The sequence below is a fragment of the Juglans microcarpa x Juglans regia genome, chromosome 5D (assembly GCF_004785595.1).
Source record: "Juglans microcarpa x Juglans regia isolate MS1-56 chromosome 5D, Jm3101_v1.0, whole genome shotgun sequence".
In the NCBI taxonomy this organism is placed as follows: domain Eukaryota; kingdom Viridiplantae; phylum Streptophyta; class Magnoliopsida; order Fagales; family Juglandaceae; genus Juglans; species Juglans microcarpa x Juglans regia.
Window position 1 is genome coordinate 32,760,188 of NC_054602.1, and position 22,750 is coordinate 32,782,937.

A 22,750-nucleotide genomic window follows, 5' to 3' on the forward strand; every position below is an offset into this window, starting at 1 on the left:
GATGTAGTCTGTAGCAACTGCTCTTATATTCTTGCTAAAAAATGGAGAGGACTTTTCTTTGTTTAATCTCTGAGGCCGGTTTATACTGTCCAATCAACCCTTGTAATCTACTCCATTCAATAGAAGAGACTTGATAGAATAAGATACTATTATATGTAAAAAATAAATGATTGATGGTGAGCTGCTCTCTTGCCGATGGAAACCCAGAAATGAGGTTCAACCTTTCTCTATTTTTTTTTCTCAGCTCAACCTTTCTCTATTTAGTAGCTGAGTAAGAGCATCTGAGCTGTATGACAGATTTTTCTGTGATGTTCGTCGGCACCCAAAATAAAATTGCAATTTTGATTTATTTTGTTAATGAGCAATACTACTCGAAGAGGATCAACGCACAGAAACCGCCGGAGTATCCCTTGGTAAGCTGTAACATCCAGGCCCATAAAACCCAAACCCTAGCCCAAGGCCCAGGCCCAGGCCCATTGAAATTTTTGTCCCCTCCTGTTTTTCCCCCAGCCCCCGATAACTCCCCCAATTTCTCCCTGTTTCACGCAGCCACCACTTCAAGTTCAGATCCACCCCCCACCTCCCTCTCACTCCTCTGTTTCTTCCTCTCGGCCTCTCTCCATTTTTTTTTTTCACCTTCTCCCTTCAATCCCGCCACTCTCTCTGCGTCTCCCTATTCTTGTAACCTCCACCCACCACCGTCGGCCAAGCCCTCCACCACGACGCCGGTAAGCTTTCTCTTCCCTTCGCTTTCTCTTTCCCTCTAACCCTCCGTTAATCTCTCTCCTCTGTTTCTATCTCTCTCCTCCGTTTGCATCTCTCTTCCGTTTTTCCGCCAGACTGTGTGCCGCCGCCTCCCTCTTTCGGTTTGTCGATGCCGTTGTCGTGCGCCACCAAGTCGCAGGCCGTCGCTGTTCGTCCTCCGTTTTGCTCAGCCGCGCCATCTCCCCCGTCGTTTTCATCCTCTCCAGGTTGCGCCTCCACGCCAGTCGCCACGCCGATCGCTCATCCCTTCTCCCCGATTTCGGTCGCCCCTCTTCATGCCGGTAACCTCGCTGCCCCTGTTCGTACCTCTCTTTATCTTCTATAATTTTTTTTTCTGTTTTTCAATTTGTTATAATTCCTAAAAAGGACTGCCTTGGCAAATTCCATGCTTTTGGTTGTTGTTCCGGTGTCCGTATTCCCCTGTACACATTCCCCTCTTTAATTTATTTTTCCTGTTGTGTGTTTTCACATTTCAGACTAGGTTTTTTTTTTTCCTCCCACAGTAGTCCCTTTAAGTCCTGAACCGTGACTAACATAGGCCATCGGAGTCAACCTCTTACTGCCAAAGGCATCGAAATCAGTCCTAGACTGCGTATTCTCAATTTCTCACTATTGAATTCACCGTATTCACTGTAACGAAATTAGGGTAAGAAAATCCGAGCATTAGTATTGTATTTATACTGTATTTTTCGTGACTTGCACATTAGTGCTTTTTGGAAGGAGGTTTTGGTTTCTGGTTGTGTAAGAAACTTTAGAGTTGTGACTTCTTGGTTGCGTTGATGTGTGGATAGCCTCTGATTTGAGGTGTTGTGGGCGAAGAAGACTCAGTAGTGTGGCTGTTTGGGTTGCTGTATAGATTGTGTGTGACGTGGGGTGTTGCTGGTTGTAGTATTGTGGGCAGAGATGACCTGATTGTGTGGCTGTTGTGTTGATCTGTGACGGTGTAGGTTGATGTGTGACTGTATGGGGATTTACATGTTGTTGTTGGACACGTCGTTTTGTCATGTCGGGCAAATGTAGTTTGGTGATTGGTTGGAAAGTGAGGGATAAGTGTCTTGAACATGTGATTGATGGGTTGACGTACAATTGTGATGGTGAAGTGAAATTGAGGAGGATGGGCGAAATTAGTCTTGTATCGTTATTGGGGGCTGTGTTGTATAATTAAGAGTCAGGGTATTATGATGAATTGTACATGCTGAATTTGTAATTTGAGTTATGGATTTTTGTTAGTAAAGTTAGTTTGTGTTTGTTTGGTTATTAATACTTGGTGAATATTTTCTGGTTTAGGACCTTAGGTTGTGAGACTATTAGGGGTCGGACACAAGACTTAGATATCACGTTGCAAGAATCAGGTAAACGGGGTTCCTATGCTAGAATTTGCATAAAACGAATGGACTGGGGTTGATTTTATGAAAAATATGCATGTTTTGTTATGAAAAGAAAATTTGAAAACAACCTCGGTCATTTATCTGTATTACTCATGAAATCCGTATAAAAAGAGAAATGTTTTCTATCATGACTGGTGTAGACATGAGCTATTTTTGGCATTCTGTTTTTGAACTGTGTAAAAAAAGAGCGAATATGAAATCTGAAAATTTATGCATGACTAAGTGAAGATGCTCTAAATCTGTTTTTGATCTGTTTTTGATAACGTGAAGATGATATGAATCTGTTTAGTACTTTGTTTTAATATGATGTGACATTTGAAAAACCTTTGACATAGCTTTCGGATTCTGTATCTGATTCTATTTCTAGTCATGATCCGATGATTTTGATTTTGTTTTGCTCTGATTTATGACCCTGCCAGAGGTAATAGTAGTGGCCTCCGGCCTAGCCACGGGTTATAGTAATGACCTCTGTTTGAGTGCACACCATTTTGGTGACAGAGTGATTTATGTTCTGCTTGGCTATCCGCAGATGCACAACCCTACCACGGGGGTTAAACATAGCCTCTATTATGATATGATGCTCTGATATGATGATGATGCTCAGTTATGCTATGCCAAAGGATTTTTGAATATGAATGTTTTGAACTATCGCTCTGATATTTTGATAACGTGTTGATTCTGCATTCTGAAACTAAAAATGTTTTATTCTACATTCTAAACCTTGTAAATGCTCATGTTTACATACTAGTATATGTTATATGCTTACTGAGTTGTTGATAACTCACCTTTTATCTCCATAATATTTTCAGATGATGTGAATGCTTCAGCAGAGGATCCAGAATAAGATGCGGGGACAAGATTGTTGAGTGTAGGGGATAAGTACTAAGATTACTAGAGACTGTTATTTAGTAGATTTGATTTATTATGTTGATTTAGTTTATTGGGATGTTGACACGTTTATTAAGACTTTGAGGAGTTATTGGTTTATTTGTTGGATCATTTCATTGATAACCTTGTGGAGGAATATATATATGTATAGTTGATGAAAATAGATGAAATTATGTTTATGGAATCTTTTAATTTTTTTTTTTGTACTATGAGATATGATTTTAAGTGACAAGAAGTAACTCTCCAACCCATCCAAGACCGGGGCTTTACATGAGTTTTCTTCGGCATTTCTCACATTTATTTTTCATATGGTTTTCTATCTTGTTGCTCTGAAATCCTTATTATTCTCTTAGGGTTTTATCTGAGAAAATTGGAAAAAGGGAAGAAATTCTATAGCACATAATACCCCTTTAATTCTCTGCGAAACCATGATTACAGATATAATTTATGCGAATTCTACTGGATTAATTCTATTAAACTAGTTCTTTGTCGAATTGCCAACTTACTGGACTCGTGCATTTGTAGTTTATTTAGTTAATCTTGTTCTCTAAATTATGAATTGGGACCGTTTTGTGATTTGCTGCAATTTAATTCTCACCTTTAACAAGTTCCTCACTTTATAGTTCGACATACTTGTACTTATTAAGGGAAAATAATGCATGTGAATTTGGTTCTGAATTTGAAAACTAAATACGCCCTTGATTGTGATTAGTGATGTGCACTTGTTATGGTTTGATTTATAATATTGATTAGTTTAAATTTGATTGTCTCTTCTGTTTCGCTCTATGACTATGATGGTAAGGTTTTTCTTCTCAATCGTTTGACTAGAGGAAAGGCTTTGATTTATAGGACTCGAAGAATTGAAGTGGAGTTTTGGAGAAAAAGCGAAGGAGAGTGAACATATCTAGGTGAAAGATGCTTCAGATCCGGCTTAGGCCATCCTCAGAAGGTGCTGGAGGGGCGAAGCCCTTGCCTGTGGAAACTGTGACAGTCGCATGCCCTGACCACCTTGTCCTTGCTGATCTCCCTGTAGCAAAGGGTATTGGTGCAGCAACTTCTGCTTCCCTTGTCAAGACTGTTGGTCGTAGGTCCCGTCGCCCTCTTGGTGAGAGAGTCCATTTCTGTGTTCGTTGTGATTTTCCCATCTCTATCTATGGGCGCCTGGTACTTACTAAACATAACTGTTACCATTCTCCTAGTTGCTTTTGAACTCTCTCTGGATGTTTTCTTTTCTAATTACATAGTCTCTTGTCTGACTTGTGTTATATCAAATTTCTTTATTTTTATAGAAGATCAAGGTAATAGGCAATCTGTTAACTTTTCTTGTTTAATCTCATCAGGAATGCTAGATTTATTTAGAATATGAGAAATGAAAAATTTAATGTTGTCAACGCTTTTTTTTTTTTTTTTTATCAGTAAAAGAAAGAATTATATATATGAATGAAATAGACATAGTCCTTGTAATACAGGAAATATACATAAGAATTCCTAATTACATTCTAAAGACGGTAAAATAACGACAAAAAATCTTGAACATTATCCCCATGTAATACAATAGTGGAAAACCAACACATTAGAGTATGGAGAAAAAAATTCTTCAACTCGGTCATTGAGCGTTCCTTATCTTCAAAGCAACATGCATTCCTTTCCGTCCAAATACACCACATAATACACAACGGGATCATTTTCCATACTGCTACCACTTGAAGACTGCCTTGCATGTTTGGCCAACAACCCAACAAATCCACCACCCTCATAGGCATAACCCAAGCAACATCAACCCTTAGAAAGATTTCATCCCACAACTCCCTTCTTAGCTCACAGTGTAATAATAAATGGTCCACAGATTCTCCATTCTTTTTGCACATGTAACACAAATCTAACACTACACACCCTCTCTTTCTCAAATTTTCTGTGGTCAATATCTTCCCAAGAGTAATACTCCATACAAAAAATGCTACTTTCGAAGGCACACGAGTCCTCCAGATACTCTTCCAAGGAAACGGAATACTACCAAGTTGTGTTGTTAAGATGCTGTAATACGCCTTCACTACATATCTTGTGGTTATTAAGCCGCCACTTCAAACTATCTCGCTGTGCCATAGGAGTCTCCATCGAATATAATAAGCTGAAAAATTCTGAAACTATAGGTAATTCCCAATCATGGAAATCCCTAATAAAAAGAACATTCCATTGCTGCACACCATGAGAGTATAAACGCACATCCGCCACTGAAGCTTCCCCATTAACTGCTATACGGTATAAGGCCGGAAAAACCCTTTCCAATGCATAGTCTCCACACCACACATCCCGCCAAAATCTGATACAAGCGCCCTCACCAACTACAAAGCGTATTTGATTTACAAAACATGGTCATCCTTTCCTTATGTACTTCCATAAACCCACACCATAGCTCCCTCTCACTTCCATAGAGCACCAACCACCCCAATCGACCCCATATCTAGCCATAATAGTTTCTTTCCACAATGATCCCCTCTCCAGGTGATATCTCCAGAGCCATTTTCCCAATAAAGCTTTATTAAAACTTCTCAGGTTACACACTCCCAACCCCCCATTCACAACTGATGCACACTGTCAACCCTTTCTAAGGTCCTTGTACGATATAGGACATCAGGCGAATGAACTTTGTTTCATTAGGGTTTGGAAATGGACATATTGTATACTTCCTATGCACTTGGGTTGTGTCCCTCTTTGCTTTTAATAAGATTGCCTTACTTATTACAAGAAATGGACATATATAATCTTCAAATTACTTATAAAAATATATATATATATATATATATAATCTTCAAATTACTTATAAAAATATATATATATATATATAATCTTCAAATTACTTATAAAAATATATTTTAAAAGAAACCTTGAAAAAATGGAAACCACTGTCTTGTATTTTAAGGTTTCAGAACGTGTTATATAGTTAGTTAGCGATTCAATTGTTTTCATTCCCTTGAACAGCAATTTATGCCTTTCAGTTTCCTTGAAGTATGTTTGAAATATTAAGTTATAATGTGATTTTTGTTCAGCTGATGCGATGTAAGATATATAACAAAAGGTAAACTCTTGCATTCCTAATCAAGCCTTTCACTTTGTTTCCTGTAGATACCTCAGTGTAGTGGCAAGTTTGGAAAGTTTGTAATACTAATTCAATTTCTATCCTTATTTAGCTGATTGCTCAGATATTTTAGTCCATATAATTTTCAATGCTTTTATTTAGTGTGAAACACATATGAAGGAAGAATACAGCAATGTTAAGTAGTTAGGTACTGATTGCCAATCCCATGTAAGAAGGTGTGCCCTATCTAAATGAAGGCTGCTTATATTCATTGCCTTTTGTGTGCTGCACGGTACAAGTCTACTAAAGTGTTTTGGTGGCTTCGTATGGATTTTATGTTGTCTAACATGTTTATGCCCTGCAGAGTCCTTGTGAGCATGCCTTCTGTCTCGATTGTGCTAGAAGTGATTCAATATGCTACCTGTAAGGAAATATCTGAACTTTTTATGGCTATCTTTTGCTACTAACTCAATGGTTAGGTTATGCAACTTTTCTTTCCTTGCAACACCCTACTGAAAACAAATCTGCAAGATTTCCTTTTGTGTTTGTTTTTAACTGTTTTGTAGTATTCATGATATTCATCTCCAGTTTCTGCCTCCATTTCTTTCACTCTTTCAATGAACTTATTTCAGTCTGTCCTCTCCGTACAGTCAATATCAAGTGCTTAAACTTGCAACTCAGTAATAATTTTTTCAATTCCCAAGGACCTTGGAGTATGAAACACACAGAAGTTTCCCTGGAAATTAGAGTATTGCTGGTACATGAATTCATGAATCTTGTCTTTGACTTACCACCCTTCCCGAAGAGAGAGAGTCTTTTGATTCAACTATTTCGACTCACATACAACCAGAGATTAGCCCTCCGATACCCCTCCACGCCGATTTCATGCAGTTGAACCTTGAGCCCCTTTATATGAGGACTACTTATCTACAAATGCTGGCACTGAGTCTAAGAAGCAAAATTTTAAATTTCGTACCGTACCGGCCGGTACGGCCGAAATTTTTCGTTTCGGCCGTCCGGCCGGTACCGGTCATACCGGCCTAAATTTCGGCCTGTACCAGCCTATATTTCGGCCGGTACCGGCCGATATTTCGGCCTGTGTTTTTTTTTTTTTTTTCGTTTTTTCAAACTACAAGCTTATTTTTTAACCCTCAATTCAGACTAGACTATTTATAATTTATATATATATGTATTTGTATATAATTTTTTTATATATAGACTATTATTTATTTATATACCAAAATATTTCGTTTTAGTGCCTTAACCGGTACGGTGTCCGGTACGGTATTCAAAACATTGCTAAGAAGTGATTCAAGTCATAGAAATGAATGCCTATGTGTTTTATCCTTCAGATGGGTCCTAATCCGAATGCCCATCACCCTTCCCCACAATCCTAAAACCAAAAGGCTAGTAGAGGGAGGAGGATTCTCATCCTTACCACTGCCCTTGTGTTTAACTGCTGACCATTACAGGGAGTTACAATTTTGTCATCAAGTTTCTCTGCTGTTGGTTTGTGGGCATTGCTATAGAAAAGAAAATTTTGAACTTGCTTTGCAAATGATTTGGTATTCTTGTCTAGCCCATCTCATATGAATTCAATGTTGCGTCTGTTAGCCCTTAAGATTTCCTAACCTAATTCTTTGTAAGTTTTAGATTGGTCTGTTGAAACCGTAGTGCTGCTAGAAATTAGTAGTCCTGACTTGTTACTTTTGGCTGATGTGTCGGGTAAAAACTATACTGTTTAAAATTTAATCTAGTAAAAACTATAGAGAAATGTTGCTGTTCCAGATGGGGGATCCCAACAGAGATCCTGACAGTTTTTTTTTTTTACTTAATGATTAAGGAAGTGTTTTTTAATGATGATGTGATTTTTTTTTTTAAAATAAGTGTTAAAAAAATGCATTTAAAAAAAAAGCTCTGTTGGGATCCCCCATGTGTGGCTGTAGAGCCACTCAAAAATATAATCAATTGTTTCTTAGAAATTAAATTTCTAATGAAGGGTTGTTTACTTTACTGTTAACTTCCTGCCATTTTTTTTTTTCTATCATAGGTCTTTTGTGCTAAAATGTATGAAATGATTGATGACTGAACTAAGCAATTCTTTCTCATCTATTCTGGAATACAGTTGTGATGAGCGTATACAGAAGATTCAGACAATTAAAATGATGGAAGGGATATTCATCTGTGCTGCACCACATTGTCTCAAGTCTTTTTTGAAGAGGTCTGATTTTGAATCTCATATCCAGGAGAGCCATGCTAACCTTCTTCAACCCAATGCTGAGAAAGAAGATGGAAATGAGTCAGAGTCTCAACTTGCTAAACAACCTACTGCTTCGGACTCCACTGCCCGTGGTCCTCCAAGACCAGTCTTTTCTCCTGGTTCAAATTCCCAACTTCATGATCGTGAAGACAGAACTCATCGACAGCAACCTAGGGAACCGCCGCCTCCAAGGCCAGTCATACAGCCAAAGCAACCAAGTTTTGGCCAAGTACAAAATCACCCCTCAGAGCTGCAACCCGACAACAACCGACCCCAAGGCTTTGACAGGCTGGGCCCCCAAAACCGCTTCCATCAACAGATTTTTGACACCCACGCCACCCCACAACAAGAATCTGGCCAGTTTCCAGACAAACAGCAAGGAATCCTATCTGAGAGTCCATTTCCTGAATACCCACCCATGCATTCCTTTCAGCCATCTAATTTTGCCGTGCCAGTTAATTCAAATCCAATGCTAAATCCTCCTCTCCCTTATGGATATCCTCCTTTCCAGCCTGAGGGAGGTCAACCATTTTATGGCACTACCTATGAGGTTACGCGGCAGGATTCAGCATCAGAAGCAGGAGCAGAACAGGGATCATTGTTGGGTTTCCCACCAGTTCAAGCAGGTGGTGTAAATTTCCCAGCTGCGTATGCTCAGCCCTGGAATGCAGGCTTTGTTGGTTTGCCTTTTGAGCATCCACCTGGTGGTCAAGGCATTATAGATGGTTTCACAAATGCATCAGATTCTCATGGGAAAGCTGCATTTCATCAAGGTGAGTTTGGACGCAGTCCTGGAGGTTTGCCTTCAAATCCTCCCCCGCCAATGGCTAGTAAGGGTATGGAACAAGTGCAGAGTGGCAACTTAATGGATCCAAGGGATGGCAAGGGTATATTAGCACCACAGCCCCTGACACTCCCGCCACCACCTCCACCCCGACCTCATTCCTCGCAACTTAAAAGAAAGTTCTATCCCGATGCTAGCCGTGATGGACAGGGCTATGGGTGGCAGCATGAAAACCGTGATAGCTATGGGAGTGGCCAGGAATAGCAAATATGCCGGTTTTCACTTCAGAACCTTTTTACATTTGAACTCATTGAATCAATTAATTTAGCCCGTTGTGCCTTTTATTTGTTCCCGATAATGCGTTAGTCGATGATCTCATGCTCTGTGGGTCCAGTTTGTTCGTATATTTTGATTGGATATCTTGCGAATATCTTCAGCATATTCTTTACAGTGCTTCCCCTTATCACTGACACTGATATAGATGATGTAGTTTGACTGAAACATTTGATGTAAAATTTTCCTAAAATTTTTGTTAAGTTTTTGGGAAAAAAGGAGCAGCAGACATGAATACGGAATGATTTAATTTTTAAGTTTCAAATATTTTGGGACAATTAAAAACCAGAATATTGTCATTTTCACATGTATAAAAAATAAGTAGGTTTTCCATGAGCTTATGCATGGCTCAGAAGATGTGTGTGTGTGTATTAAAATGGTCCAAAGACTCCATTTAAAACCTTTCACGACTCAATGAGGGTTTTGGAATGACATAATGAATATAATTCCTTCCACAACTCAATGGCAGTTGCCGGTTTGGAGTGACATATTTAATCCTTCCACAACTAAATGACTAGAAGTCTACAACCAATAGAATTCTGCCACGTAATTAAATTACAATTCTATGCTAATAATTAAGGTCGACGTGGCAATATTCTATATATACCCCCAAAGGCCCACATCCTTTTTATTAAGTAGAATGAAAACAAAGCTTTAGCAAATGATCGATATATAGGTTTATCTCATAATATTAAGCCGTACGTATATAGGTGGTTCACTGCAGCAAGAACGATACCACCTAGAACCCGCCCTACCTTCTTCCTTATATCTCTTTGATCGATTCAATTAGTTTTCTTCTTGTGATCATGCCCTCCATGACAAGCGCACCGAAAGCAACAGTACTTCTCGAGATCAATCTCATTTCAGCCCAGGAACTGCGCCCTTCACGCAAAGCATCGAAAAGTAGCATGCAGACGTACGTGGTCGCGTGGATTAACCCACAACAAAAGCTAACTTCAAGGGTCGACGCAGCCGGAGGTAAGAACCCTTCATGGAATGATAAGTTCATATTTGCAATCAATGAAGATTTGCCTTTCGAGAAGCCCAACTCCACGTTGATACTTGAAATCTACTGCAAGCGGCGTTGCTGGAAGGACAAGGTCATTGGCAGAGTTCACGTCTTATTGGATTGTTTGATAGATAGAAATGGTCGATGGGATACTGAAAGTACAACAGTACCTGGATATAAGGTTGCGGCTTTCCATGTGCGTACTCCATCGGGCAAGCCTGATCAAGGGATCTTGAACATTGGGGTCATGAATTTGGATGGTTTGTTTGATCAAGCCATGCCTAGTTTTCTTAGTTCAATCTCGGCAATCGACTACAGAAAATTGATGGGCACTGGCACGCCTATAAGATCGTGCTTTTGAGCACCGTACATGCTTTCGGATCCCATGTACGATCACAATATATATTACATGTAGTGCCATTGATGTCTGTATGACTAGTAGTACTAGCAATGAGATTAAATAAAACTCCCTTATATATGCAACAGCTGGGGCTTCTCCCTTTTAATATTGATGTTAAGATGAGCTAAGGTTTCGGTTCTGATGCAGAAAAGGCCCGCCCTTGGCCTTGAGATCAAGGTAAACATTCATGTGAATGGGAGTTGTTCGCCAAAATAGACGATTGTGGTATCATTCTACCGATTCGGGCTTCAAGGCACAATAGATCGACCCATTCTTCCAAAAAACATGGACCCAAATCTATGATTTATTGCCCATTTATTTTTAATTTACCTCATCTGCATGTAGTCAATATAATGGAGTTTTTGCATGGTACACCCAGCTTAATTTTGACATTTGTAGGCTAACCCAGTCCAGGTTCCAGCCAGGATTTGAAACCCAAGTTTCGGTCTGGGTATACCCGGGTTCCTGGACCGGAACTCGGATGAACAGTCCTCAGAACCATGCACCATCATGAGATTCTGATGGTTGTGCTTGATGGCTGAATTCTTTGTGGTATTTTTGGTAATAAAAACTCCAAGCTCTCCTAATTAATTTCAAATTACATCCACATGTAGTTCAAACCCAAAGGGACTCCTTGTATTATATGTTTCTCAAGACAAGATTATATGACTTGTATCACTTTGACAAAACCTTTTTTCAGTTGTGTTTCTTGTATACAATCGCCTTCATCAATTCTATAGTGGGAATCTAAAAGATCTAGAATGAAAACAAATATGCAAGAAAAGATCTCATTTTTTAAAAGAAAAGAAAATTGCAATCTCCCACACTCTTAGCACTCCCATGGCATAGCAGAAAACGAAAGTAAGCAGAAAAGAAAACCGGACGAAAAAGAAAAAAAACACTTTCAAAGAAAAAGAAAAAAATAAAGGGAAGAAGAGAAAGATCAGCTCAGCTTCTTTTTCTCTAAAATCCATTTCTGGACTCTTCTGATATAGTCCTGGTCTAATTTCACATACAATTGCTGCAATTTCCTGCAGCTCACTATGCCATATTTGTCTATATGATCTTCAAACTTTTCATACAGTGCTGGAATCGTGAGAATGATAACAAGGCCTGCAACAGAGGAAACTATAAGAATGACCTGATTCTTAAGATTATCCTTTTCAATATCTAAGGACAGATCATAAGTCAAAACTGCATTTAATCAAATGATAGCTACAACTTACTGGTGTAGCCCAAGGTAAGGAAATCAGTCAAGCCACCAACAAAATAAATCAGCCACAGATATGCAGCTACTTTGAAGAACAACCTTGAATCCTTACCCAGGGCAATATCCTGGGAAACTGAGAGCAAATTGTTGACATGCAGGCGGATGAAATTTGCCACTTCATTTACCATTTCTTCTGACAGATGCAAATCTGGTAGAGGTGGAGCAGGTCTGCTCAGAAGAAAGAGAAGATAAATTGAGTGGCAAGTTTTGTTATAAACAAGTAAAAAAAAAAAAAGTCCAGTGATTATTGGTTTATGTTTACCGAGGATGACGGATCAAATACTAGCTTCTAATATAAAATGATCTATCAGGAAGCAACAATGGCACCAAAACTGAAAACTATATATGCAGTATGAGAACTTTGCAGATAATCAACAAAAGAACCACAACTGTTATAGCCCATGACATCATTTTATACCTAATTCTTGTGCACAGACCTCAAAAGTTTTTAATGCCTAGATACCCTTTTCATTACATGTACCCCCTTGCTACTTTATTAACATACCAAAGTCCAAAAAGAAATGTCCACAACTAAATTCAAGAAGACACCAAGACTTGAAAATTAAATGCCTTCTTGACTGATAATCTAAAACATCATATTAAAGGTTGCCTCTAAGACTAATCATAGCTAAAAAGTGCACCTGTTAGATCATCCTAGAAATTCAATTTGGATAATCTTATCACTGAAAAACATGTTATTTTCTTGGCAGAAGAATTAGTTCATCAATGAGATGTTTTACAATTGATAGACTATTTCCCATAGAATATTTTGCATTCATCTTAAAGAATGACAAGCAAGTTTGGGTTTGACACAAATTGACAGGCACAATGAAACCATTAACCATCTGTGATGACTGATTCTCAAATATTGTTCCAACGTATTTAACCAGAAAAAAATGTGGATTCGAAATTACAAGACATCTTCCGCATCAAAGAAGAGCTAGATCACAATAATGCATAAACCTATAACGATTTGACCAGGGACATGATAAGCCAGCAGCAGCTCAAAATGCAAATTCGAAGAAGAAAACGTGCATGATCTCTAGACAACCTAAACCAAGTAAGGAAACCAAGGTGAATTAACAAGTTGTTAACAAGAGAGGAAGCACTAGCTAACCAAAACAAGGATCAAATAATAAAACCACGGGAAAAAAAAATTAAAAAAAAAAAAATAACTCAATCTGTGCCATGACAATTTATTATCTTAAAAGGCGTAGTTAGTTGCCACGTATATTAAAGTTGAAAAAAGAAAACAACTTAGATCAAAACTATAGTTTATCGAGCACCAATTGTTTATATATACCTGTTGAGAATCGACGCGGCTTTGGCCCAAAGAAAGAGGATGATAATGAGAAGCAGGAAAACACTTGAGACAAGCGACAACAGAGTATAACCAGATTTCTCAAACACCACCCAAGCAGCCAGAGTAACTAATAATATGCTCAAGGTCACGTCCTTCCGCTTCCAAAGTATCACATCTGCAGCTGTTTTAACATAAAACCGGAGATCAATGCAAAATCCACCCACATTCATAATCTTAAGTACGCTGAAGTTAATGTTGAACATCCAGAGAGAATTCTTGATAACGATCTAAATTAAGGATGAAATTTAAGTATAATATTCAGAGAGAGAGAAAGAAGAGCTGGGAATTTAGACTGCTGAATTGGATCGAATAATAAATTTTAATATTATATATTATTAAAAAAAAATAGCCATGATCAAGAAGAGAGAAACTCACATACCGAGACCTCCTCCAAGAATCTCATGGACACTTCTTTGCCTGTTAAACAATCGGCCAGATGAACTCATTTGGATAGAACTGAGACAGAAGCTTGAATCCAATCGAGATCTTAAGAACCCAAAAAGAAACAGGTAGCTTTAAGATGATTTTCAGGAAAAAGCAAAGCAACGGGTCCTCTTTTGCCATGTACCTACCTTTACTATATATATGTCAGAGCCCGATGGGTATAGTATACATGGATGATTCTTGAAAAGTGGGGTTGGTGGTCTCAGTTTCCAGCCTAAAAGCATCATGCCACTCATGACTTTTTTCTTCTTTTTTTTTTTTTTTTATCTTTTCTTTCGTTTTTCTTCAAAAAATATACGAATAATACATCTAGGAACGTAGAGTTTACTAGTATTTGTTAGCTAAATTTGTAGAATATTCAAATATTTACAATTTACATGCACAGAGAGAGAGAGAGAGAGAGAGAGAGCAAAGGGCAGGCAAAACAACATGGGCAGCAGTTAGCAGTCAGTCACTCATGGAAAGAATTGATCTCTATATTCATCTCTCTCTCTCTCTCTTCGACGGGATGAACTTTGGAGGTTATTCCTGTCATTTAAAGAGGGTGTCGTTTGTAGGCCAATATGGACATTTGCCAATCAATGTAACAGTCATAGGTTGTAAATACCTCGGCCTATTACAGGCTTAACAGCCATTCAACGGGAGAAGCCTAATGGGACCTGTAAATATTTTCTACAAAAAGAGAATAAATACTATGTGTAGATTTACAGGATTAAATGCTTTTGGATTATAATGGGATCTACATATTGTATTTATCTCTCTCTCTCTCAATTGTTAAAAAGTACTTAAATAAAAATATTATAGGGAATCTTGATTTACCAAAGAAATATATCATACTTCATCCTGACCAATTACCAATTTTGACCCTACGCTTTTTCAAGCCTTAAAAAAAAAAAAAAAAAAAAAAAAAAAAAAGCATTCGATCAAGGACTGTGGAAGCAACACAAAAAGGCCAAAGCTCCCCAATCTCCCAACGAGGAGGAATAAAATAGAGGGAAAAAAACAGTATATAAACTATTGCTAATCTGTAGAGAAAAAAAAAATACACATATCATCCATGGCAAAGCTGAGGCTGTTTCAATGTTTTTACAAAATCAACTAAGGTTTGCAAAGTATAACCAAGATGTATACCGCACAGTTCAATGACCTTGTGCCAAGGATTTGCGTTGCAGCATCTAACCCGACAAGGATCATTGTGCTCAACAACTGAATAAAAATCCAAAGAACTTTTCTTTTCATTGATGTTCTTCTTTACTGGTCTGATTTTCATTTTGTGGGTGGCCAGTTTCAGAACTGGCCGTGGCAGGGAAATAATCAATCAAGCTAGCAGCTATTGCAGCTTTCAAGTCCTCATCTTCCATTTCCGAAATAATTTCTCCTTCCCTAGATGGAAGAAATTGGTTTGATTGTTGTTGACTCGGATCGATTCTCTGAGGAGGAGCCAGTGTTGAGTTGCAGGATTTAGTTATCCTCTCAGCATCTTCAGGTGACAGCCACTGCCCGTAACCATTTGAAGCTTCAGAGGATGAGATGGGACACTCTTTTGGGAAGTTTCCTCTCACCAGGAAAATGCTCCAGCCGAAGCCTTTCAAAGAGTCCAGATAGGCTGATAGGTAAAATTTGGAGAGGTGCTGCGGGGCTGCATAGAGACTATCAAAGTTATACCATTCTCCATTCACTTTCCTGATACAGAACCAATGATCCTGCAAGTGACAGATGAATGCATTTTCCAACTCAGGGTCAACCTGGGCATGCTCAGCGACTGGAGAATCAAGGGGTATGACTTGCAAATCCCACACCTCTAAAGCCTTTTGCAACACCTGCATGAATGTCTTTCTAATTAGTCGGTTCAAAATAGGACATATTAAAAATTATTATCAAGCAATAATGATGATGAAAAAGAATGCAGGTGTATATTTTTCCCAGAAAAAAATAAAGCTAAATAAAATTAGATCTCTGCCTTAAGGTGAACTAATTAGATAAAAAATTATCCATCTCAATCGTAAGAGAGGACACCACACTCTGTGCTTATTGCTTCAGATGGTTTCCGATAGGCTTTCCTCAAGATTCTGATATTAGACCAAGTGCATTTCTAGTACATTTTTTCTAGAGTTCAAATCCTTGTTCCTGTCCCAAAAGAAAAGGTAGAGCTGTTGGTTTACCATGTGAATTTTGACATGAATAAAGGGAAACTAAGTAAGTTCTCTGCCACTGCTTCAGATGTATTTCTCAAGGCTCGCATTGGTACCAAAAGTTAAAATTCGGATAATCTCACACCAGCCTTTGCTCAGCTCATATCCCAAACCGACCCCTAGAACATGAAATCTTGTGTAACTGCACAACTCTATTACAATTATAATTTTTTATAGGGCAGATTAGTGCAGAATTTACAATTTACTGAATATGTACAGCAAAGATTTTGTTCTTCCGGCAGAATATTGAACTAGGTAGATGTTAATGATGGCTGTATAGAACATTGAAAGACATCCAAGAAATGGGCTAAAGTCAGCATACAGGATCTGAGCTGAGATCAACTTGCGCAAATTCTTTTTTATAAGACAATATTATAAGAAAGGGTGAAAGGGTGCAATCCACGTACACATGGTATATAAAGAACACCAAACTAAGAGATAGAGGGAGAACAAAGAGAGAAAATCAATATAATTAGAATAGCCATGACTATTCCAGGCTGACATCTAAACAAAAAGCTTTTGGCATTCTGGATCAAAGTTCATCCTGTCTTCTTGCAATCATCAAAATTCTGAGCATTGTGTTTACTTCACACGCACCAGATAAGGCATGGTGAGACCAATCGCCAAACTTCCCTGCTGCAATGATCAGCATTCTAACATCTCCAAGCCAACAACTCTACCACTTTTGATGCATACCCACACTAAAAAGATGAATATCGAGGCTCATAATTTCATTGTCTAGTGTTGATGAAGGGTTGTCGGTAATCTGCCACCGAGGCCTCCATATTCTGGGAAAGTCTGAAAAGTTCCGAAAAAAACTGCTTTCAATGGTTGATTGCTGCACCAAACATCGTGCCAAAATTCTCTCTGGCCTGTATCCCACCTTATCTGATAAAGCCCAAGAAAATCCCCCGATCATCCTTATGTTTTCCCACATGCCAACCCCACAAAGTCCGCTGACTTTACTAGAGCATTACCATCCCCATGTACCACCATACCTGACTTCTATCACAGCTACAACACCTCCCTTTCGGTAGTAAAGTGCCACGGCCATTTGCCCAAAAAAGCACAATTAAACACCAGCAAATTTCTGACTCCCAACCCCCTAAAGAAACCAGAGGACATATCTTGGGCCAGCTAATCAAATGAAACTTGAACTCATCACCAAACATAAAATATCTCTGAAAGCCTTTCTATACGATTGGTCACACCAGCCAGTATAGAAAAAACAGACATTTTTTTTTATAGGTAGAAAAAACAGACATATAGGAGGTGGGAAAATTGAATAAATTGCTTTTGATCAAGATTGAATTCAGGCCTAGGTTTAAGCCTAAGGCTGAGTTTCTGGCAACTCAAACATATCCCAACCTCTATTGTCGCCAACTAATTCTCAACAAATAAGTAGATTTCTGGATTGTAAAGGAAATTCTTATCATCCATTGATGTGCTAAATGAGTCACTGATATGTAGCAGCTGTACTTGTCAAAAAGTGTGAAAAAGAAGTATGAAATTCTGATGTTGGCATTTCTATAGGTTTTAGTTTGACAAGTACAGCTTTTAAATATCTTGATCCTCCTTTTTGACAGAGATCTTTACGTCCAATATTTGAAACCAAGCATGCACCTAAAATGCTTTAGAATTAATTTGGTGAAGTGGTTCAAAGGGAAGGGCACCAAAATTCTAAGTTTATCTAAGCTTTGATATGAGGAGAGAATGGAGGAGTAACTCTACGGAGAGTCGATCGCTAAATAGGTTTTTTGCCCTTTTCTAAATGCCACTTTTCCTAAACCAGGCATAACATTACATATAATCTATGAATCCCCTTAACAAAATCAAGCCTTATGTAACAATAATATGCATGAAATAACCACGTATCCCAAAAGTTTAAAATGATGGGAAGAGGTAGATTTAGGCCATGTTTGGATATAAAAAATGTTTGGAAAGATTTTAGAATTTTGCTTGTGAAAAACTCCTTGCCAAGGGCCCTATGCACCTCTGGGATTAGTCGGGATGCTGTTCTTAGACACCCGGTGCCAATAAAAATAAAAATAAATAAATAAAAAAGAATATGTTCGAGATTTGGTTTTGGAAGGAGAGAAAATTTTGAATAAAAACCTTTTTAAAATAAGTACTGTATTGGAATTTGTGAAAGTGGATAGATAAAATTAAAAAGTTGTTTGGATATAATTCTTTAAGATTATTTTTTGTATTGGAATTTGTAAAAAAAGTTGTATTGATTTTTGTGTTTGAGTAATAATTAGATGAAAATTTGAAATAGAAAAGATTTTTGTATTTGAGTTATGTTTTTTTTTTTTTTGATACATATGTATTTGAGTAATGTATGGGAATGAAGTTATGAAAAAATTTGAGAAATGTTGAAAATTTTGGAAATTCTTAGTTTGCCAAACATGGCCTTAATCATTTATATTTACTTTTTTTTTTTATACATAAAATCATTTATATTTACTTAACACTCTCCCCTCACGTGTGGGTCAGACTCTCCCTTAATAAGTGAGCCTAACACATAAAACAGTTAATTAATTGAGTGAAGTGTCTATCAGGGTTGAACTCAAGACCTCTACTTTGATATCTTGTGAAATTATCACTTGTTTCAAAAGCTTAAGCTGATGGGAAGAGATAGATTTAATCATTTATATTTACTTTTTTATTGGCACCAGGTGTGCAGGAACAACGTCCCAACTAATTCCAGGGGTGCCCAGGCCCTCAACAAGGAGTTTTCCGCAAGTGCACCTAGGGTAATTCAAGGGGAAACACCTTAGTCCAATGGCCCCTAGAGATTGTTTACACTCAAGAGGATTTGAACTTTAGACCTTGGGGGAGCATACCACCAAGCCCAAGACCTTTACCACTTGAGCCAACCCCCTAGGGGTTCGTTTATATTTACTTAACAATATGCTACGATGAAAGGACCATGGGACATGCTTCAAATAGTCTAACTTAAAATTTCATCAAGCCAATTCATGCCTCTTCAGTTCGGGCCCAAAAATTAAAATCAAGCTAAGTAGTTGTAATCACTGTAATGCTGTCCACCATAATCCCAGAATAATTTAGATGGATGTGTCAGAACAAACTATGGCTTTGGAAGAATCTAGTAAATCTGGCAACATACAAAAATAGGAAAAAGCTGGTATTTATATACTCGAAACAACCTCTGGTTAGAGCTTCATACTTTCATTTTGTTCAGGCTGACCTTATTCTGGTCAAACTGCCAAACTCGCAACCTAATAACATATCTGACATGCTGATGTTATATCAGTACAAGGTTTACTGGACCAATTGTTTGACGTGACTTTGTTAGGAAAAAAACAAAAACAGCCTCAAGAAATACTTTCCAAGCCACAAATCATGTCCGGAACATACATAATGCAATAATGGCTTTCCTTTACTTCAAGTCCTGATAACCAATATCATTAAAGGCAAAAGAACAAAGCAAGGCATTTGCATTCTGCAAGGCACAGTGAAAAAAAAAAAATCAAATCCCTTCAGCCCTTCAATTTTTAAAGATCCAAAAATAAAAGGCAAAATATACTTTACTGGAGAAACACATAATCTTGTTGCATCTAATTTAGAAGTTTCAATCATCGAACACCGCAAAGACATCACATTACACTTCCCACTACTCTTAAATTGCATATTAAAGCCTGCATGCATACCCTACATGGAAAGTAGATAAATAGATCATAATAATCAAGTCAAGGTCCTGTGATGACTATTACTTAGTAATAATCACACCTATGATAAAAGGTGCTTAACATGCCTATGTAGAGGAATATCCAGCAGCCTTTAGTGCTTCTTATTAAACTGATTATTACTCGTAAAAAACAAGTAGAGGAATAACCAGTAGCGACACACTTGGTTAGCTAAAGTATGCCGTAGATCAATGATGTGCAAAAGTAAAATTCCATATTCAACTATTATCAGTAAACATCAAGCCCACCAAAACAGGTGTACCAAAAAAATATCCAGTCGAGGTACATCAACCATCCATGAATTGGGCCCATAAAATAAAACCCCCACTAAAAGTAAGTTACCACCACAATTTGGCTTATATTAGTCTCCTCCACACCAACCGCAAAGCTAAGTTGTCTAGAGTCTAAGAAACCTAGAACATATAAGTTTATGTCCTCCATAGTCAGCTCCACACATTTAAGAATTTTATATCATAGAGTTACAAAATAGATAGAAACAGATCCCTCACGTTAAATGCCACTATCAGAATTATTCATTCATTCTTTATTGAACAAAAACTTTAATTCTACTTATAAAAAAAACATAGTTTTAATTCATTGTTCTTCACAACTATTAATAAGCAACCAAAAGGAACCGAGCAAAGCATGCAAATTTGACTGATTTCCATAATTAGAATAAACTAAAACCTAAATTCTGAAACCCCTATACTAAACCCAATGCAAATCGAAATAGCTTTGTGCCATTCTTCTAAAACCAACAAAACTCAAATATCCACAACTTCATTTTTCTCTATACAGTTCTCCTAGTTTTTCACAGTAACCAAACAAGGGATACAGGAAAGAAAAAATGTTTTATTTTTGGCAAAAGAAATAACGAAATGGAACCTGGATGCTGAAATCTCCGTCTAAAGAGACGTTGTGGGACTCGACGGAGAGGAAATCGCCGGAGGCGGCGCCCCCATCGAGCATCATCTGGCGCTCCTTGCGATCAAGATCGGTGGCCAGTGCGGCCAAATCAAATTCGGAGAAGAAAGGTCCCTGCAGCACCGTGTTCACGCAATGCACCGCGCACAGCTTCGACTCTTGTACCTCGTGGTACAACATACCTCCATTGCTCGCTCCCTCCATAATATTTTCCAATCTCTTTCTCACAGACCCCGAAAATAGGAAAACAGAGTAACTGTAAAAATCGATAATCCTAGAGCCTAAGAAAAACCCGTGTTTCTTATGTATCTCTGTCTTCTTTCCCTCTCTTCTGCGTGTGGGGTATATATGCTTGTGCGTGAGAAGGAACGATGAGGAAAAGAGAATGGTGGGGATATCAGAAAAGAAACTATAGAGGCTAGACATGCCGTTGGGGTCAATCTAGCATATGTTGAAGCGACTTTATGTTTCTAAGACGATAAATCTCGTCGTAGAAGAAATGATGGCATCATACTTCAAAAAAAAAAAAATGTTGGTAAAATGGTATGGTTGAGAATCGGTCTTTTTACATCCATATTACTACACCACCTTTCGGATTTGCTTTAATATCCCTATAACAAAATTGAATGCTTTTATTTTACTTTATAGCAATCATATTAAAAATCACATTACCTTATATTAAAGAAAAATAATTAACCTTTATAACTCTTTCATAATTCTATTAAATGAATGATGGTTTTGTAAAACTGAATTGTAAAAGAGTTACGAGAGAGTTGTAAGTGTATCCGTATCTATATCTAAATATAAGTATTAAGAAAAATAGAATAAATACTAACAAAAGCTAGATACTATATTAATTTAAGAACACTAGCATGGGTTTCTTTATATGCATATATAAAATCACATCTTTTGGAGATTGATTTTACATATCAAGAAAAACTCTCACATTGAATTATGCACCTTTGAGCTAAATAATTATAAAATATTATTATTTATTTTTTTCTAAAATTATAATATATATATATATATATATATATATTGCAATTAACACCACTGTAAATTCTATCCGTTGGTAGAGAGGGGGAGAGAGAAGAGAGAAAAAAGTAATGAATTAAGATTTGGAGAGGGAACATTGCATATTTAAATTTGTAGAAATATTGTTCATAACTATACAAATTTTTGGATGCATAATCAAATACAGCCCAATTTAAAGTCATATTATACAAATATGTAGATACATATATAGATGCTTAATCCAATACTAGTGTTAGATTTGTAGTTTGTTTAATGAACATATTAATTAATTAATTACCTAGGTTTTAAAACTGAACTTTTTTCCTTGTTGAATTTTCTCGATTGATCAAATCAACATCTTCGACACTTTTCCTAATAAACTATTAGATAGCATAAATAGTAATTCAACAATTGTCTTACGTGTAACTCCTCACTCAATGAGAGATTGAAAGGCTTTATTTGTTATAACATAAGGGGCATCATTAATAGTGATTCTCATCCACATGATCAGGTAATGAATACGATGGATCTATTGGACAACCACTGATCAATTGAAGCGGATCAAGGGTGGAGATCTCCCACTGGCCACTACATTCTAGGGCAAGACCTTCATGTACAACTCATGTCTCCTTCCACCCCTTTAATAAGTAGAACTGAACATGGCTTAGACCCTTCTCCTATCTCTTTTATTTTTTATTTAATTACTAAAAGATGTTCAATTTTGTCATATATGCGCAAATGAAACGTGTTGAACAACTATTTATGAGTAATACTATAAATTACACTCTCATCTTATTTTAATAATACTAAATAGTATGTAACATATTTATCATCATTAAATGATAAAAAAACATACAAAAAATTATCGTTTAATGCTGATAAATGTGTTACATCTTACTTAATAAGATGAAAGTAAGATGGTAGTATGGT

The 22,750-nt window shown here is 37.4% G+C and overlaps 3 protein-coding genes across 12 annotated transcripts; 1 reads left to right on the forward strand and 2 right to left on the reverse strand.

Annotated features, from left to right (window-relative positions):
- The first annotated feature begins 513 nt into the window (after positions 1–513).
- Positions 514–9,695, forward strand: LOC121264458 (E3 ubiquitin-protein ligase HAKAI homolog). 8 transcript variants are annotated; one of them, XM_041167625.1, is made up of 7 exons: positions 514–1,046; positions 1,242–1,411; positions 2,053–2,117; positions 2,963–3,021; positions 3,891–4,205; positions 6,482–6,540; positions 8,243–9,695. In XM_041167625.1, exons 5-7 carry the CDS (start codon positions 3,957–3,959, stop codon positions 9,423–9,425), a joined length of 1,491 nt encoding a protein of 496 aa, XP_041023559.1. In that variant the 5' UTR covers positions 514–1,046; positions 1,242–1,411; positions 2,053–2,117; positions 2,963–3,021; positions 3,891–3,956; the 3' UTR covers positions 9,426–9,695. The 8 variants fall into 8 exon arrangements, with proteins under 8 accessions (XP_041023559.1, XP_041023562.1, XP_041023564.1 ...); XM_041167628.1 differs by lacking the exon at positions 2,053–2,117 and having other exon boundaries at positions 514–728; positions 840–1,046; XM_041167630.1 differs by having other exon boundaries at positions 2,963–4,205.
- Positions 9,696–11,677: 1,982 nt separating this feature from the next.
- Positions 11,678–14,307, reverse strand: LOC121264460 (reticulon-like protein B12). 3 transcript variants are annotated; one of them, XM_041167637.1, is made up of 4 exons: positions 13,916–14,307; positions 13,477–13,657; positions 12,226–12,341; positions 11,678–12,016 (listed from the first exon to the last, which is right to left on the reverse strand). In XM_041167637.1, the coding sequence occupies exons 1-4, from the start codon at positions 13,980–13,982 to the stop codon at positions 11,847–11,849; spliced, it is 534 nt and encodes a 177-aa protein (XP_041023571.1). In that variant the 5' UTR covers positions 13,983–14,307; the 3' UTR covers positions 11,678–11,846. The 3 variants fall into 3 exon arrangements, with proteins under 3 accessions (XP_041023571.1, XP_041023570.1, XP_041023569.1); XM_041167636.1 differs by having other exon boundaries at positions 12,130–12,341; positions 13,912–14,294; XM_041167635.1 differs by having other exon boundaries at positions 12,130–12,341; positions 13,916–14,206.
- Positions 14,308–15,010: 703 nt separating this feature from the next.
- Positions 15,011–21,327, reverse strand: LOC121264462 (ataxin-3 homolog). Its single transcript, XM_041167638.1, has 2 exons — positions 20,768–21,327; positions 15,011–15,800 (listed from the first exon to the last, which is right to left on the reverse strand). The coding sequence occupies exons 1-2, from the start codon at positions 21,230–21,232 to the stop codon at positions 15,216–15,218; spliced, it is 1,050 nt and encodes a 349-aa protein (XP_041023572.1). The 5' UTR covers positions 21,233–21,327; the 3' UTR covers positions 15,011–15,215.
- Positions 21,328–22,750: the final 1,423 nt, after the last annotated feature.

Bases quoted from the DNA above. Each gene is read 5' to 3' on its own strand.
- LOC121264460 (XM_041167635.1), bottom strand. From the start codon at position 13,982: ATGAGTTCATCTGGCCGATTGTTTAACAGGCAAAGAAGTGTCCATGAG. The intron at 13,658-13,915 runs GTATGTGAGTTT...ATGTTAAAACAG, and splicing joins GATTCTTGGAGGAGGTCTCG to CTGCAGATGTGATACTTTGG. The intron at 12,017-12,129 runs GTAAGTTGTAGC...CCTCTGTTGCAG, and splicing joins CCTTACCTTGGGCTACACCA to GCCTTGTTATCATTCTCACG.
- LOC121264462 (XM_041167638.1), bottom strand. From the start codon at position 21,232: ATGTCTAGCCTCTATAGTTTCTTTTCTGATATCCCCACCATTCTCTTT. The intron at 15,801-20,767 runs GTTCCATTTCGT...ACATTCATGCAG, and splicing joins ACGGAGATTTCAGCATCCAG to GTGTTGCAAAAGGCTTTAGA.
- LOC121264458 (XM_041167630.1), top strand. From the start codon at position 3,957: ATGCTTCAGATCCGGCTTAGGCCATCCTCAGAAGGTGCTGGAGGGGCG. The intron at 4,206-6,481 runs GTACTTACTAAA...TATGCCCTGCAG, and splicing joins TCTCTATCTATGGGCGCCTG to AGTCCTTGTGAGCATGCCTT. The intron at 6,541-8,242 runs GTAAGGAAATAT...TCTGGAATACAG, and splicing joins AGTGATTCAATATGCTACCT to TTGTGATGAGCGTATACAGA.